An 18,468-nucleotide genomic window follows, 5' to 3' on the forward strand; every position below is an offset into this window, starting at 1 on the left:
ACAAGTGACTGGTTTATTTTATATTTTCCAAGTCCTCTATCATGAACATGCGTTTACTTTTATTATCATATATGAGTTATGTATTATTTAAAAAAAAAAAAAAAGAACCGTTATGTGTTTACCGTGAGTCAGGAGAATCAATCCTGGTTAATGCGTGCTGCTGGATGCTCAGCATTTTACCCTTGTTATCTCATTTCATCTGTAAAATAGCTATGAGATACATATCATTCATTATCTGTGCTTTGGAGTTGAGGAAATGGTGCTCAGGGAGATTGGGTAATTGACTTAAGGTCTTGCATCAGGTAAATTGTGGAGCCAGTGTTCTATTATGCTTGAAATCCCTGGGTTTTCCATTCACCCTGGCTGCCTCTGAAGTAGTTTACAGCCTAGTAGAGAAAAGAGTTACCTAGACAAAGAATTGCAAAGAATGGGGAATGTGGTGTGTACAAGGTACCATATTGACACAAAGGAGGAGTCATCAGCAGTTCCTGGGGAAGTACTAAAAGACTTCTCAGAATGAGTGATGTTTGGGCTTATAGAACGAATATGAGTTTACCAGTGAAACACAGTGGGGAAGGGAATGTCAGGCAGGAACGTTTGCAATGTCAGAGAGACGTAGAATAGCATTGTGTATTTAGGAACTGCAAGTAGATTAGTTTGAATGGACCTTAACACTGTAGGGAGCAGTGGGAGATAAGCCTGACTCTTTTAAGGGAATCACAGACAACATTGTACATCAGGAGAAAGAATTAAGACCTCATCCTATAGGACAGTAGTTTTTAAACTTTTTCCCTAATGTACGCTTCAAGTTGAGAATTAAGGCATACCCTCTCCAGCTGTGTTGTAGGACAAGAACTAGGCAGTTCTTTACTCTTACTTTTTTGGCCCTTAAAAGAGTCATTTATGGTATCCGTGTTTTAGAAGGTGCATTGAAATGCATATAAACAAGATAGTTTAAAGATACTTTATTTTACAAAATTAAAAAACACTTTAAAAGATACTAAATATGCTTTCTAATTGTCAGTGCTTTTATTTTTAATTTTATTTTCCAGTGTGAGATTCCTATCTCTAAGATCTTAACGGACTTTCCCTCTCCTGTATTTTATGATGTGTACCTTGAATATACTGATGAAAATCAGGACCAATATATTTGGGCCGTGCCTGTGTTAAACCTAAATCTTCAATACAATAAAATATTTGTGAACCAAGGTAAGACATCTGAGCTAAAAACCAATAAATAAGTCCAACAACGTGATAATTTAATAAATCATGGGTTATAAAAAAGGTTATGGATTTTCTCTTGTTATATGGTCTTATACAGTCTACCAAAAAGTAAAACAATAGGAGGGGCTGGTTTATTTAGACATTTGTACCAAATGTGTCAGGGTATTGTTTAAAAATTAATACTATCACCTAAGTATAAGCTGAGAAAAATTAGTAGAACTGAAAATTGGGGCTGCACTTCTTCAAGCTGTTCTAAAGCTGCTTTCCTGATAATTCATTTATTTTGTTCTCGTATCATTAAAATCTTTATTAGGTAATTTGCAGGGAAAATATCTTCTAAACAATCAGACCGTAGTCAGGTGAGGTAGGAAAAGCTATTACCAGGAATTTCTTACAGCAATAACTGCCTGTGCAGCCATCTTATCTAAAACAGAATGTACTGATTTTGTGTTTTAAATTTATTCAGTAAACTTCTCCTTGAGAGCCATCTTGAACAATTTGAAGGTATTTTTTTAATGCCACCTTTTTTTCTTTCTTTTTATGATAAAAGATAGTAGCTCTGGCAAGTGGCTTCTGACTCGGCGCGTTTTCTTGGTGGATGCACTAAGTGGACGAGAAAATGACTTAGGAAGTCAGCCAAGACTAATTCGAATTGCTACCCAGATATCACTGAGGTGAACAAACATGTTTTTCTTTTTTTTTTTTTTTAAGATTTTATTTATTCATGAAAGACACAGAGAGGCAAAGCAGGCAAAGGGAGAAGCAGGCTCCATACGGGGAGCCCAATGTGGGACTTGATCCCAGGACCCCAGGATCACTGCCCTGAGCCAAAGGCAGATGCTCCAATGCTGAGCCACCCAGGCATCCCAAACATCTGTTTTTCTAAATTAAGCTTGGAGTGTACAGGAAAATGTTATAATGAAAGTATTTACTAGTAATTATCAAGAGGAAAACTATAAGGACAAGTGAATTGGAATAATATGTAAGTTTTTTTTTTTTTAATCTGTGTAGATTGGTATGCACCAGTAGAAGTGAGGAGCTCCAAGGGAAGAATTATATCAGAAGAACCTGAGTTTTGTCAGAATTCATTCTCTGGCCCTGCTGAATTAGAATGGGTTGAAAGGTGGAGGGGAATTAAATAGCAGTGGGCTGAAATGGGAATGTTAGAAAGAGCCCACCCAGTGTTTGCAATGAGTAGGCCTCCTGTGTGTTTTCACCTCCTTTCATAGCTACTGGTCTGGGTTGGCCCAGATTAACTATCGACACCTCCCTCTTCTTAGGATGTCTTAATGATGACCCTACTGTAAGAGTAGTGCCATGCAGCTCTTCTTTCTGTTTTCAGTGTGAAATTGCTGCCTCTAGATCGTAACCGACTTTCCCACCCCCATATTTTTTGGTGTACTTTGAACGCTGGTGAGGATCAACACCATCATCTTATGTACTTCAAAGTGCACTTTGAAGCACTTTAATAAACCTTTTTTCATTGTTATTTCATTCTGATTTTCATCTCAGTCTTATGAGGTATAAGTGGTACAGAAGAAGCCTTTATATCTTGATGAAGTCCAAATGTACTGTGTTTTTATTTAGCATTCCCTTAATCTACTAATGTAGTATCACTTGTAAAAATGAAATTGGATCTAGTCAGGTCTGTGATTGTGGTGAAACCATGCCAGCCCCTAGTGTTTGGCACTTTCCTTTTTGAATTTACAAATTATACCATGCATTGAATTCAGCAAAATGCACTCCACTATGTGCCATAAATTGTACTAGATATGACACACATTATTTTGTGAAGAATTCACCTCTCTTTTTTTTATTGAATTTAGATTTGCCAACATATAGTATAACACCCAGTGCTCATCCCATCAAGTGCCCCTCCTCAGTGCCCATCACCCACATCTTTCTCTTTTGAAAATCAAAACCTCAGAGGTGGTTCACAATACTTCAGTGATTTCATTTGTAAAACTTAAGATAGCTTGTGTTGTTATCATTAGTTTATGTTTGACCTTCCCTAGTCCTTATTAACTGGTTAGTTCTGAGATCACAAGATCACCAAGACTATCCATATTAAAAAAAAGACAAAAACAAAAAAAGAAAACCAACCAGTAAGTTAACTGAATGCTTAAAGACTTAGATATCTTTATAACTAGAAATGTATTTTCTCATAAACAGCATCCACCTTGTACCTAATACAAAAAATGGAAATATATACCCTCCTTTAATTACCATTGTGTACAGTGACATTGATGTCAAAGATCCCAACAGCCAGTCTGTGAAGGTGAGTCCCGTGCTGTTCAGTGCCTCTATGTCTGTTAATGGAATATTGATGCAGTTTACATTATGGGCAAAGGCTTTTAGTCCTTTTTCAACTTTTAAATAAATGCTGTATGTAATATAGTCAAGTCTTAATTACTTTACATTTTTAGGTTTTATTTAAATTCAATTAATTAATGTATAATGTATCATTAGTTTCAGAGGTAGAGGTCAGTGATTCATCAGTCTTACATAACACCCAGTGCTCATTACATCACATGCCCTCCTTAATGTCCACCACTCAATTACCCCATCCCCCCATCTCCCATTCCCACTAACAGTGTATGAGGGTTCCCCTTTCCCTGCATCCTTGCCAACATCTAATTCTAGCCATTCTAACTGGTATGAGGTGGTATTTCATTGTGGTTTTGATTTGTATTTCCCTGATGCCGAGTGATGTGGAGCATTTTTGTGTGTGTCTGTTTGCAATCTGGATGTCTTCTTTGGAGAAATATCTATTCATCTCTTCTGCCCATTTCTTGATTGGATTGTTCTTTGGTTGTTGAGTTTGATAAGTTCTTTATAGATCTTGGAAACTAGCCCTTTATGTGATACGTCATTTGCAAATATCTTCTCCCATCTGTAGATTGTCTTTTGGTTTTGTCACCTGTTTCCTTTGCTGTGCAAAAGCTTTTTGTCTTGACGAAGTCCCTATAGTTCATTTTTGCCTTTGTTTCCCTTGCCTTTGGAGACCTGTCTAGGAAGGAGTTGCCGTGGCCAAGGTCACCAAGGTTGCTGCCTGTGTTCTCCTCTAGGGTTTTGATGGGTTCTTGCCTCACTTTTAGATCTTTCATCATTTTGAGTCTGTTTTTGTGTGTGTTGTGAGGAGATGGTCCTGTTTCATTCTTCTGCATGTGGCTGTCCAATTTTCCTAACATCATTTGTTAAAGAGACTGACTTTTTTCCACTGGATATTCTTTCCTGCTTTGTCGAAGATGAGTTGACCGTAGAGTTGGGAGTCCATTTCTGGGTTGTCTATTCTGTTCCATTGGTCTATGTGTGTGTTTTTATGCCAGGGCCATACTGTCTTGATGACTACAGCTTTGTAATAATCATGAAGTCTGCAGTTTTGATGCCACCAGTTTTTGTTTTCCTTTTCAACATTCCTTTGGCTATCCAGGGTCTTTTTGGTTCCATACAAATTTTAGAATTATTTGTTCCAACTCTGTGAAATAACTTGATGGTATTTTGGTAGGGATTGCATTGAATGTATAGATTGCTCTAGGTAGCATAGACATTTTAGCAATATTTGTTCTTCCAATCCATGAGCATGGAATGTTTTTCCATTTCTTTGTTGTCTTCCTCAATTTCTTTCATGAGTGTTCTATAGTTTTCTGAGTATAGATCCTTTGCCTCTTTGGTAGATTTATTCCTAGGTATCTTACGGTTTTTGGTGCAATTGTAAAGGGAATTGACTCCTTCCTTTCTCTTACTTATGTCTCATTGTTAGTGTATAGAAATGCAACTGGTTTCTGTGCATTTACTTTATATCCGCCACTTTGCTGAATTCCTGTATGAGTCTACCAATTTTGAGGTGGAGTCTTTTGGGTTTTCCACAGAGAGTATCATATCATCTACAGAGTGAGGGTTTGACCTCTTAATGATTTGGATCCCTTTTATTTCTTTTTGTTGTCTGGTTGCTGAGGCTAGGACTTCTAGTACAGTGTTGAACAGCAGTGATGATAGTGGACATCCCTGCTGTGTTCCTGACCTTAGGGGAGAAGTTCCCAGTTTTACCCCATTGAGAATGATATTAGCTATGGGCCTTTGTATATGGCTTTTATGATATCAAGGTATGTTCCCTCTGTCCTTACGCTGTGAAGAGTTTTAGTCAAAAAAATATGCTGTAGTTTGTCAAATGCTTTTTCTGCATCTATTGAGAGGATCACATGGTTCTTGTCCTTTCTTTTATTAATGTGATTGTGTCACATTGAGTGATTTGTGGATGTTGGACCACCCTTGCAGCCCAGGAATAAATCCCGCTTGGTGGTGGTGAATAATCCTTTTAATGTACTGTTGGATGCTGTTGGCTAGTATTTTGGTGAGAATTTTGGCATCTATGTTCATCATGGATATTGGTCTGTAATTCTCCTTTTGGGTGGGGTCCTTGGTTTTGGGACCCGGGTAATGCTGGCCTCATAGAACAAGTTTGGAAGTTTTCCTTCCATTTCTACTTTTTAAAACAGCTTCAGAAAAATAGGTATTAATTCTTCCTTTAATGTTTGGTGGAAGTTCCCTGGGAAGCCATCAGCCCTGGATTCTTGTTTGTTGGGAGAATTTTGATTACTGCTTCATTTCCCTGCTAGTTATGGGTCATTCAGATTTTCTGTTTCTTCCTGTTTCAGTTTTGGTAGTTTATACATCTGTAGGAATGCATCCATCTCTTCCAGATTGCCTAATTTGTTGGCATATAGTTGCTCATAACACGTTCTTATAATTGTATTTCTTTGGTGTTGGTTGTGATCTCTTTCATTCATGATTTTATTTATTTGGGTCCTTTCTCTTTTCTTTTTGATAAATCTGGACAGGAGGGGTTTATCAATCTTACTAATTCTTTCGGAGAACTAGCTCCTAGTTTCATTGATCTGTTCTACTGTTCTTTTCGTTTCTATTTCATTGATTTCTGCTCTAATCATTATTATTCTTTTCTCCTGCTGGGATTAGGCTTTATTTGCTCTTCTTTTTCCAGCTCCTTTAGGTGTAAGGTTAGGCTGTGTATTTGAGATCTTTCTTGTTTCTTGAAGGCTTGTATTGCTATATACCTCCCTCTTAGAACTGCCTTTGCCACATCGCAAAGATTTTGAATAGTTGTGTTTTCATTTTCATTTGTTCCCATGATTTTTTAATTCTTCTTTAATTTCCTGGTTGACCCACTCATTCCATAGTAGGCTACTCTTTAACGTCCTTATATTTAAGTTCTTTCCAAATTTCCTCTTGTAATTGAGTTCCAGTTTTAAAGCAGTGTGGTCTGAAAATATGCAGGCAGTGATCCCAGTCTTTTGGTACTGGTTGAGACCTGATTTGTGACCCAGTATGTGATCTGTTCTGGAGAATGTTGCATCTGCATTTGAGGAAAATGTGTATTTTTTGCTTTTAGGATGGAATGTTTAATATATCTGTCGAGTTCATCTGGTCCAGTGTGTCATCCAAAGCCCTGTTTCCTTGTTGATCTTCTGCTTAGATGATCTTTCCATTACTATGAGGGGTGTTAAAGTCCCCTACTATTATTGTGTTATTGATGTGTTTCTTTATTTTTGTTATTGTCTTATATAATTGACTGCTCCCATGTTAGGGGCATAAATATTTACAATTGTTAAGAGTTTCTTGTTGAAGAGACCCTTTAATTATGATATAGTGTCCTTCCTCATCTCTTATTATGGGTCTTTGGCTTAAAATCTAATTAGTCTGTTATAAAGATTCCCACCACAGCTTTTTTTTTTTTTTTTAATGTCCATTAGCATGATAAATGGTTTTTCAACCTCTCACTTTAAATTTGGAGGTGGGCAACCACTGTGGCTCAGTGGTTTAGCGCCGCCTTTGGCCCAGGGTGTGATCAAGTCCCATGTCATGTTCCCTGCATGGAGCCTGCTTCTCCCTCTGCCTAAGTCTCTGCCTCTCTCTCTCTCTCTCTCTCTCTCTCTCTCTCGAATAAATAAATAAAATCTTAAAAAAAAAAAAAAAACAGTTTAAAAAAATACATAAATCTGGAAGGAGGTATGTTTGGGCCTAAAATGAATCTTTTGCAGACAGTATCAATGGGTCTTGCTTTTTTACCCTGTGTCTCCTGATTGGGGCATTTAACCCATTTACATTCAGAGTAACTATTGAAAGATATGGATTTAGTGCTGTTGTATTACCTGTAAAGTCATGGTTTCTGTATACGATCTCTGTTCCTTTCTGGTCTATGTTACTTTTGGGCTCTCTTTTCACTTAAAGGATCCCTTTTATTATTTCTCGTAGGGCTGGTTTGGTGACCACAAGTTCTTTTAGTTTCTGTTTATCCTGGAAGCTTTATATTTCTCCTTCTATTTTGAATGACATCCTACCTAGGTAAAGTGTTCTTGTCTATGTATTTTTCCCATTTAGCACCCTGAATATATCATGCCAGTCTTTTCTGGCATGCCAGGTGTCTGTGGATAGGTCTGTTGCCAGTTTAATGTTTCTAGTCTTGTAAGTTATGGGCCTCTTGTCCTGAGCTGCTTTCAGGACTTTTTCTTTGTCTCTGAGATTTGCTAGTTTCATTATATGTCAGGGTGTTGGCCTATTTTTATTGATTTTGATGTGGGTTCTCTGTGCCTTCTGGACTTGGATACCTGTTTCCTTCCCCAAAGTAGGGAAGTTCTCCCCTATAATTTGTTCCAATACACCTCTGCCTCGCCCTCTTTTTCCTCTTTTTCTATGATCCCATTTATTCTAATATTGTTTCATTTTATGGTATCACTTATCTCTTGAGTTCTCCCCTCGTGTTTCAGTAGTTGTTTATCTTTCTTTTTCTCAGCTTCTTTATTCTCCATCATTTGGTCTTCCATATTACTAATTCTCTTTTTAGCTTCATTTATCCTAGCAGTTAGAGCCTTCATTTTTTTATTGCATATCATTAATAGCCTCTTTTATTTCAACTTGATTAGATTTAGTTCTTTAATTTCTCCAGAAGGGGATGCTCTAATGTCTTCTATGCTTTTTTAAACCCAGCTATTATCTTTATAATCAGTATTTTGAACTCTAGTTCTGACTTCTCACTTGTGTCAATACTGATTAGGTCCCTGGCAGTCAGTACTGCCTCTTGTTCTCTTTTTTGAGGTGAATTTTTCCATTTTGTTATTCTGCCCAGAGAAGAATAGATGAACGAGAGAACAAACTACTAAAACGGTAACAACGACCCTAGAGAAATATACGCTAAACAAATCAGAAGAGACCCAAAACTGAAAAAAAAAAGAGAGAGAATATAATCAGACAGGTGAATAGAATAGAGCAATAGGCTAAATCCTGTGTGTATTTTATTCCATCTGCTAGAATATTAGATCCCAAAATTGTAATGAAAGAACATATATGAAAAAAATTAAATACAATGAAAGGTTAGAATGTAGTTATAAAAATGAATATTAGAAGGAAAAAAAGGAAGGAATGTAAACAGGTGAACAGAACAGAGCAATACACTATATCCTGAGTGTATTTTGATCAGTTTATTAGAAGAAGCTACATCTCAAAATTGTAAAGGAAGAAAAACATATATATACAAAAATAAAATTAAATACATTAAAAGGATAGAATGTAAAGATGAAAATTTAAAAAGACTTTAACAAAACAGAAAAAAAAAGAAGAAAGAAAAAAAACCTGAATATGATCATACAGGTAAAGAAAACAGCCATACACTAGATTCTGGGTGTATTATGTATGATTTGTTAGAAGAAACTCCATCCCAAAATTGTAAAGAAAGAAAAACTTACATATATAAAAAAAATTAAGTACAATGAAAGGATAGAATATAACTGTAAAAATGAAAATTAAAACAGATTTTTAAACAGCATTGATAAAATAAGAAATTGGTTGAAAAGGAAAGAGAAAAAAATTAAAATTAAAAGACTCAAGTATCATGAGAAAAAAGAACTCCATGAATTCTATAGGCTCTATTACCCGGTCAGCGCTGGCATTTTGCAGTTCTCAGTGATCTGAAAGTGGTGGCCTCCCAGTCTCCAGTCCTGGAGCCAAGAGCTCGGGCCACCCTCCTCAGTGCACCCGCAGGGAAAAGCAGTCAACCACGCCTGTGTCTGGGGCCTCTGGCTGCACCGTGTGCTCGCCCAGCCTGTGAGCGAGCATTTCTGCCTCAGGGATGCAACCCCCTTTTGAGTCTCAGAGCCCTGCAGACTCCTGCAGCTCGCTCTCCCCTCGCTCTCCCAGGGGAGCCGGGGGCTTGATGGTTCTGCGGTTTGCTGAGCCCCTGCTTAGAGAGCAGTGGTGTGGACTGTGCCTCCGTTCTCTGTTCATGGCAACCCGAGCTGCAAGGCCCCTCCTGGGCTCACTGGTTGCAGCTGGCTTCCCTGCCCCATGCCTGGGGACACTGCCGCACCCAGGCAGGCCGGGCTTCCTGTGACTTCCAGGATCCTGAGATCACACTGCTCTGCTTAGGATTCCGCTCCTACTTCACTGCCTGAGCATCTTGCAGGCAGGGCCGTTCCTCTCTGGAGCTGACTTTTAAAAGATCTGATTTTGCGTCTGGATGCTATATCACTTTCCAGTAACCGGCTGCCAGCCCGCTGTTTCTCTTCCCATATATCGCCTCGGATTCACCTCTCCGTACCTCCTACCTTTTAGAAAGTGGTTGCTTTTCTATTTGTAGAGTTGCAGCTGTTCTTTTCTTAGATCTTCAGTTGAGTCTGCAGGTGTTCAGAATGATTTAATAGCTATCTAGCTGAATTCCTGGGACCTGTCAGACAAAACTAAGGTCTCCTACTCCTCCATCATCTTGGACTCCCTCCAGGTCTTAATTACTTTTTACTAATAATGAGAAAGGTGAGTTCTTGTGGATCCTTCAGGTGAAAAAGCAAGAATTAAGTTTTTCTCTAGACACCATCACTAGCAGTTTTTGGGCATCCCTGTTTGGGATCTTGGGGTATGCAGAGATGTGCAGCATCTGCCCCTGTCCTCTTTGGCCAACTTGCTTGCACTAAGATTTTGCTTCCTTGGTGAATGAAACCAGAAACTCAAATGTTCAGCAGGCACATGTGTTCTCTTCTCACCAGGCTTGCTCCCTGGATGGAAATACACTTCAGCAGGTAGAAAGAGTTTCATATTGTCTGTAGTTGGTAACTAGTAGTACTGAAGTGAAGTAGAGGATACAGTTTGGTCCTGCAGCCACGTAGTCTTCCGACTACTTCCTCAACTCAAAGTTAATACAGAACTAAAGGCCTCTGTTGCATGGGACGGCCTGTATGAAGGAGAGACCTCGTACACCCTGAAGATGGCCTATGCCAAAGGTAGCGAGCCTGGAACAGGCGGAGCACGCACGCTCAGTTCCTCCTCCCAACCTCTTGGGTCAGTGAAAGCCTCCCTGCTCTCAGGAGGGGTGTGTGACAGAGGGCTAGACATTGACACCAGAGGTAATCCTCCTATACTTTTTCCTCAGATTCCCTCTCTGGAAATGCGAGAGATGTTTAAACATTCCCTACCTACAAACTTCACTAATAGCTTTTAATTTCCACTATTTTGCTTTTCTGAATTTTCATGTTCTAGTTCTTACAGCCAGTACTTTTGGCTTCTCTATTGTGCTTATACTCAGCTGCTACTGGTTTCAGGCTTTCATTAAGCAGAAGGTAGGCACATAGCATTAACTTTCCTCTGAAAGATTTCACATCTTCATTTGTATGACCTAATTGGGTGTTAAAATTCATTTCCATTGCCTGAGCTTGTATGCACCATAATAGGAGGAGAGGAAAATCCGGAAACACGCTGAATAGCAAAAGGCTGCCTGGTTTAAAATTTCTTGGGTAACCAGGAGTACCTTTATTTTAAGATAAAATACTTCCAGTTAAAAACTTTTAACTATTTTTGTTGTTTAAAGTATTCCAAAGATGGTCTTGATAAAGTGGAAAATAATAGAAAAAGAATTGGGAGAATCATGAAACAATACTGATGACATCCACCCCAGGTTCGTTCTAAGTGTAGAATGTACAGTTCTTTCATCATTGCTTAATTTTTCATGAGAGCTTTTGCAAAAAATTTCCATTAGTTAATCATTCAGCTACATCTCTGTGCTCTTATCAATAGCAAATAACTTCCCCTCATCTTTTCTGAGCAGATCAGGACCATCCCTCAGATTTCCCCTCAGTTGAGTTTCCTCAGATTCCCCCTTTAATGCTTCAGAATCTCTGTTTCATTATCCTTCCTGTCTCCTGTTCCGGTTTTTAAGAACAAAGGGCCCTTCCTCCTTTCTTAAATTAATCTTCTACTGTGCTTGTTTGCAGTACTTTCTCCAATATCCTGTTTCAGCCCTAATCCCTTATTCAGCCAGCCCCTCTGCTGGGTCCTTTTCTCTGTTTTTCACAACTGTCACTTCTTCCCATGTTAAAAACAAAGGAAAACAACCAAACAATAAAACTTCCCTTAATTCCGCCAGCATTTCACCTTGCTATCCTGTATCTTTCCTTGATTTCCCAACCATTTATCTTTTCATTATTTGCAGCCTGGCTCCAGCCATTTTGCTTCTTTATAAACCTCTTTCTTAAAGGTCAACAATGAATTCCACATGCGGTGGTTTTATTTCAACTTGACATTCATACAACATTTGACATTGTATTTCAAGACTTTTGAATCTCTGTTCTGTGATCTTGGCAAGACTTCAGTTATCTCGCCTCTCCTTCCTCTCACAGTCCTGTTTCTCTGCCCTTTACTGGTTGTTCTTTCCCTTCTTGTCTCTTAATATAGTGGTATCCCTAAGATTTTTGATCAGCCCGTTGAATAATCTAATCTGCCTTCTTAGAGTGCAGTTGTTGAGCCAGTTGCTAAATACAAGATTAGTCACATTCCTCAGTTATACAAACCTATCAGAAAATGAAATACCATTAGTTTGGCTTGATTGATATTAATGAACCTAACCGAGTTCCTAATGAACCCCTCTTTCTTTAATATGTGTTCAAAAGGGATATTCAAAGCATCATGAATAATTCCTCAAAGTATTTCCATTTATGTATAAATAAGGGTCAACTCTAATAATATTGATAGATTAAAAATAATGGCATTTATATACAAATACATCTTTATAGTAAAAGTAGGTTTGTGTTATATAATTTCAGTATGGTTAATTTACTGTCTTTTAAATGACAGATTTCTTTCTCAGTCAAATATGAAATGAATCAAGGAGAAGCACAAGTCCAGACAGATGTAAGTTTATTTTAACTTGTTAAAATATCTATGGTATATTTCTTAATTTAAAAACGTTTAGATATACAGGGGAGTTGTCAAAATAGTTTTGCCATATATCCTTCAGCCAGTCTCCTCTAATGTTAACATCTTACATAAGCAGAGTGCAATCATCCCAATAAGGAAATTAATACTGATGTAATCCTATTAGCTGGTCTACATACTCTGAATTTCACAAGTTTTTTCACTATCCATTTTAGGACCCAGCCCAGGGTTGCATATTGCTTCCAGTGGTCATGTCTCCTTAATCTCCCTTAAATCTGTGACAGTTCCTCAATCTTTGTCTTTCGTAACCCCATCCACTTTTGAAGAGTACTGGTCAGGTATTTTGGCCTTCAGTTGGGTTTATCTGATATTTTCCCTTGATTAAATCAAGTTCATGTAGTTTTAACATAGATACCACAGATACGATGTTGTGCTCTTCTCAGTACATCATATCAGAGGGTACATGGTGTCAGGATGTCTTATTATTAATGATGTTAACTTGGGTCATATGCCTAAGGTAGTGTCTGTGGAGTTCTCCACTGTGTTTTTCCATTTGTAATTAAGTATCTTGTGGAGAAATACTTGAGAGGATGCAAATACTCTGCTTCTCATTAATCCTTTTGTTCTCTAATTTTAGTATCCAGTGATGATTCTCATCTATAAAAAGTATTACTGTATCATCTGCCTGATAATGATTTTTCTATTTCCTTCATCTATATTTGTTAAATGGAATTCTACTATAAGGAGAAGTTGTCCCTTTGCCCACATGGATTTATTTATTCAATTATTTCTTTAACTCAGTATGGACTCCTGGATATTTATTTTATTCTAGTGATTATAATTCATTACTATATATCTATCTTGCTCCAATTTTCCTAGATTTAACTGTTGAGAGTTCCTTCAATTTGGCCCCTATGCCCTCTCACCATGCCTGCCACAATTTCTTTTCTTGAGCACTTCTTTATGCTCTATTTGCATATTTGAACATTGATGAGGAAAATTGCATATATCCCAAAATGTTCTTTTTTTTAGATTGCTTTGGGTGTTTTGGGTGGACTGGCTGTTTTATCATCTCTTCTGAAGACAGCAGGGTGGAAGAGGCGCATTGGGAGTCCCATGATTGATTTACAGGTATGGTCTCAGGAGTTTTTAAAGTATATTTTCATCTTTTGACTACTTTGTATCCTTCTTTTAAGATACAGCTTCTCTGGGGTTTATAATTAGCAGAGGTATATGCACACCTCATTTCCCTCCCATGTTGCTATATCCCAGTCTGCACACCCACCAGCAGTGGGAAACCATTTTTCTGGTTTCCACACATCCTCATCAGCATTTGCTATTTTTCTAGCCTTTCCATTTCTTGCCAATGTGGCACTATAAATAGCATGTCATTTTTAGTTTCATTTTGATTTATCTGCTTTTCATATACCTCATTAATCATTTGGGCTTCCTATTCTGTGAACTGCCTGTTTATATCCCTTGCAAATTTTTCTGTTAGGTTTCCAGTTTCTTTTGTTACTTAAAGTAGCTTTTTGTGTTTTCTAAATATGAATCCCCTTTTGGTTTTTGATGTTGAAATATCTCCTCCAAATATGACCCATCTGATTTATTTATTTATTTGAGAGGAGAGAGAGCATACAGTGAGAGGAACAGAGAGGGAGAGTCTTCAAGCAGACTCCCTGCTGAGCATGGAGCCTGACTCGGGGGCAAAGACCGTTCTGGTCTCTACTCTCAGAGTTCAAGAGAATTTGCCACACAGAAGAAGAAAAGAATATTTGATGAAACAATAACCAATGTCCATTTCATTCTACAGAATAATTGCAATGCAAGTTAATCATGGAGTAAGTGGTTGAAACTGGCAGATGAGGCTAAAAAGTCCATTTTGGTTTAGGTTGTGAAGGACCTTTTGGGCTGGAATTTATTTTCTAGTGGAGAGTCTCTGTACATTTTTAGAATGTGCAATTTACATTTACAGTCCAATTTACATTTTAGAAAACTAAGTCTGGTGGTAGTATAAAGGATTGATTGGGGTGGGGGCTCCAAACTGTGAAAGAATTAAGAAGCAATATAACTTTCTTAGATGGTGAAAGATGAGAAGGGTTTTGTAAGACAAGTGCTTTTGGGAATGGACTGAAAGGCACAGATCCAAAGGAATCCAGGAGGTGGCCACCGTTGGGCTTTATAACTGAGTGATCCATGGACATGTGAAACAAGGCCTCAAGCTTGAGAAACTGGGTACAGAATATGTTACTGAAAGTGATAGTATAAATAGACCGAGTCGATAACAGCTATAATTCTCTTTTTAAATTGCAGACAGTTATGAAATTCTTGGTGTACTATGCTGGTGATCTGGCCAATGTTTTCTTTATCATCACTGTGGGAACAGGTCTTTATTGGCTTATTTTCTTCAAAGTAAGTGAGTTTCTGAATTTAACCTAAATGTTGATACTTGAATAGATGGTAAGCTGTCATTATGAAGGAACTACTTTTATTTGGGTGTATTTCTGATCCAGAGTACGGCGGTACATGCTACACCACCATTCCTTGAATGTGCTGTTTATTAAGTATCACCACTTTCCTTTTCTATGCTTTTTTTTTTTTTTGGTTTGTAAAGTGTGCGTATTAAAAACCTTGAATGGTCATATTTACCATTACCAGGGTAATTTTTATCACAGGCACAGAAATCTATCTCTGTTTTGCTGCCAGTCCCGTCTCAAGAAGAACGTCTTGTTACTTATGTGGGATGTGCTTTTGCTCTGAAGGTAAGTTTTAAAGGACAGGTTCCTGATAAACTTATAAGTCTTTAAAATGCTTTCAAAATCTTCGGTGTAAAATTTAGCTGATTTTAAAAGAAAGCATGAATTATTTTATTTTACCAAGGGTATCTACTTTTATCTATACTAGGTGGTTCATTCTGAAAATCCAGCCTAAATAATTGTTCTAAGAAGCCATGATAAGTAGTTTTAGATTAATATAAGTTATAGCTAATTTAATAAAGTGATATTTCATTATATGACTTTCTTTTCCCCTATTTTAAAGAAGGGAAGACAAATTAATGTGTATGAAAATTTTGTGAATTTGGCGATTCCATGTTATTTAAGGAGCGTTTAGTGATCCCTAATGATATTATAACTTCATTTGTCATTTGTGAAAATTGTATATTCTTGTGATAACAGTATATTTGCTTCTTAAAAAATATTTTTTTTTAAGATTTTATTTATTAGAGAGAGCGCACAAACGGTGGTGAAGGGTGGGCATGGGAGGAGAAGCAGACTCCCCACTGAGCAGGGAGCCCTACACAAGGCCAGATCCCGGGACCCTGAGATCATGACCTGAGCTAAAGGCAGACACTTAACCAACTGAGCCATCCAGGCGCCCCCAAAAATCAGTATTGTTTTCATAAACAGGCTTAGTGTGGATACTTTTAAAGTGTTTTGTTTGTCATTTTCAGGCTCTGCAATTTTTGCATAAGCTTATGTCCCAGATTACCATAGATATATTCTTTATTGATTGGGAGCGACCTAAAGGAAAGGTTCTTAAAGCTGTTGAAGGTAACTGAATAACCATTGTACCAAAATTCTTTCGCTACTTTTTCAGAACAAAGATGAAACCCTTTTACTTATTTTATCTCTCTGACCAGGTGAGGGTGGTGTTCGGAGTGCCACAGTTCCTGTGAGCATATGGAGAACATACTTTGTAGCAAATGAATGGAATGAAATTCAGACTGTGAGAAAAATTAATCCACTCTTTCAAATACTTACTGTCCTCTTTTTTTTGGAGGTATAAACTTTTGTAATTTTATGTGACTTTTGTATACCTCATAAATACTAATTTTGTATAATTCCAGATACATTTTCACCTTAGTGGAAGAGTTTTCTAAAGAGTTTTCTGAAGTTATCAAGCCATTATGAAGAGTGGCTTTTAAAAATTGTGTTAAAATACACGATATGAAATTTATCATCTTAATCATTTTTAAGTATGAAGTTCAATCCTATTAGGTACATTCACATTGTTGTGCCATCAACCCCTAGACTAGCTCTTTTCTTTTCTTTCTATCTATCTATCATCTATCTATTATCATGAGCAGGGGGGAAGGGCAGAAGGAGAAGCAGACTCCTCACTGAGCAGGGAGCCCAGTGTAGGATTTGATCCTAGGACCTTTGGATCATGACCTGAGTTGAAGGCAGACACTAACTGAGCCATCCAAGCACCCAAACTCTTCATCTTACACAACTAAAACTTTGTACCCATTAAACAGTAATTGCCCATTTCTTCTCCTGGCAGTTACCATTCTACTCTGTCTCTTTCAGTTTGACTATACTAGATAAGGAATGGCTTGTAAACTACTGGTTTGTATCCAAATAAATCCCTAGGGAAGCTTTTGTGAAAAGCTTCACCACTAGAGATTGTGTTTGATTGAGTAGCTCTGAGGTGAGCCTAGCTATCTATATTTTGAAAAAAACTTCCTCTCTAATTTACGTTCTTACTAGAATTAGAATCTGCATTAGAACTAGTATTAAAGGTGAAAGTTTTCAGCACATTCTCACTGAACGCCCTATGGATCCTATACTGCGGACCTTACTCAGTGCCAAGAGCTGGGGCTCAGCTGTACTATGCACAGAGAATGGGTACATGTTATGATACCTTTACAGTTATTTCACAGATCTGGCTGGTATTACTGAAAAGAAGTATTCTGTACTGAGTATGAGACTAAGCTATGAAAAATGTTTATATAGGTAATAACTTTTCTCGGGAATTTGCTGCTTATATAAAGTTAGATATGAATCATTAACTCTTCTGTCTGCCTTCGTTTTTCCTTCCTTTCTTCCTTTTTCCCTCCTTTCCCTTTCTTTCCTTTTTTTTAAAGCCAAGAGAAGAATATATATGCCACCAAGGCATTTGAACGATTTTTCAAAAATTCATTTATAGTATTGTCTGTTAAGTGTTTTATAAAGAGCTTTAAAATATGTGAAAAAGATTTTTTTAGTTAAGCACATTTAGAAAACCGCGGATTCAATAAAATCATGTCGCTTTCTTACTGTAAAACTTCCCAGAGCCTTTATTCTAAGAGAGTGGAAGGCATGGACATGAGTATATTGTACAGACCACATTTACTTAACCATGGCTTCCTTTTTTCAAAGAAGTTCCCTTCCTCAAAAGACATTTTGGAAAATACTGTTTAAAAGTATAAAGTATTTTACATAGTACCTGGCATATGTTAAAAGTACGTGAAATACTTTTTGTTCATTGGTAGTTTATTGAAGAAAGTTTTATTCTTTTGATGAATTTTTTGCTTTTGTCAGTGTATATAATAATACAATTATATTTGGCCCTTAGTCATATTGAAGAGAATTCCAAATGAACTAAATTTTGCTTTGTAATTAAAAAATACTGAATAATTATTTTTACCTAGGTTTTCTACTGTTTGTATAATCTTTTGTAAATATTTTAGTTTTTAAGGTTAGAAATAGGAACATATCATTTTCAGAGTAAAGCTATTTTCTTCATCCATATCTGTTTAAATTTTTCCTTTTTACTCCAGGTCGTGGGATTCAAGAACTTAGCATTAATGGACTCATCTTCTAGTCTTTCCAGAAGCCCACCTAGCTACATAGCTCCTTACAGTCGTATTTTGAGATATGCGGTATCTACTGCTCTTTGGCTAGTCATTGGAATTATACAGGTAACAACAGATTATACTTTTTGGCAACATTGCCCTTCTGTATTTATAACTATTGCATACTAATTATCTTTAAATATTGACCACACCCTGGTTTCTACAACAGAAGGAAGGTGATGGTGAGAACAACAATAATAGCTAATAGCTAATTCTTACCTGGTGTTATTATCCAGGCACTGTGTTAATTAATTGCATTGTACAACTTAATTTTTATAGAAGCCCTCGAGGATAGAGTCTATTAGTATCCTCATTTTATAGATGAGGATACTGGTGCACAGAAAGGCTAAATAGTTTGCTAAAGTCATGTAATTAGAGATTGGGAGAACTGGAATATGAACCCAGGCAATCTG

The 18,468-nt window shown here is 37.2% G+C and overlaps 1 protein-coding gene across 11 annotated transcripts in view; it reads left to right on the forward strand.

The window, feature by feature from the left end:
* Positions 1-18,468, forward strand: part of TMEM67 (transmembrane protein 67) — a 75,026-nt gene that overhangs the window by 23,792 nt on the left and 32,766 nt on the right. For 10 of the 11 annotated variants that reach the window (XR_007407062.1, XR_007407061.1, XR_007407064.1 and 7 more), the window contains exons 12-21: positions 1,053-1,209; positions 1,775-1,898; positions 3,397-3,502; positions 12,358-12,414; positions 13,471-13,569; positions 14,752-14,850; positions 15,114-15,200; positions 15,890-15,989; positions 16,079-16,218; positions 17,981-18,121. Coding sequence is in view for 5 of the 11 variants with exons in the window: in XM_049103862.1 (XP_048959819.1) it covers positions 1,053-1,209; positions 1,775-1,898; positions 3,397-3,502; positions 12,358-12,414; positions 13,471-13,569; positions 14,752-14,850; positions 15,114-15,200; positions 15,890-15,989; positions 16,079-16,218; positions 17,981-18,121 (1,110 nt within the window). In the remaining 6 variants the exon portion in view is untranslated. The remainder of the gene's footprint in view (positions 1-1,052; positions 1,210-1,774; positions 1,899-3,396; positions 3,503-12,357; positions 12,415-13,470; positions 13,570-14,751; positions 14,851-15,113; positions 15,201-15,889; positions 15,990-16,078; positions 16,219-17,980; positions 18,122-18,468) is intronic. The other variant, XM_049103863.1, reaches the window with a different exon arrangement.

This window comes from Canis lupus, chromosome 29 (assembly GCF_003254725.2).
Source record: "Canis lupus dingo isolate Sandy chromosome 29, ASM325472v2, whole genome shotgun sequence".
Lineage (NCBI taxonomy): Eukaryota > Metazoa > Chordata > Mammalia > Carnivora > Canidae > Canis > Canis lupus.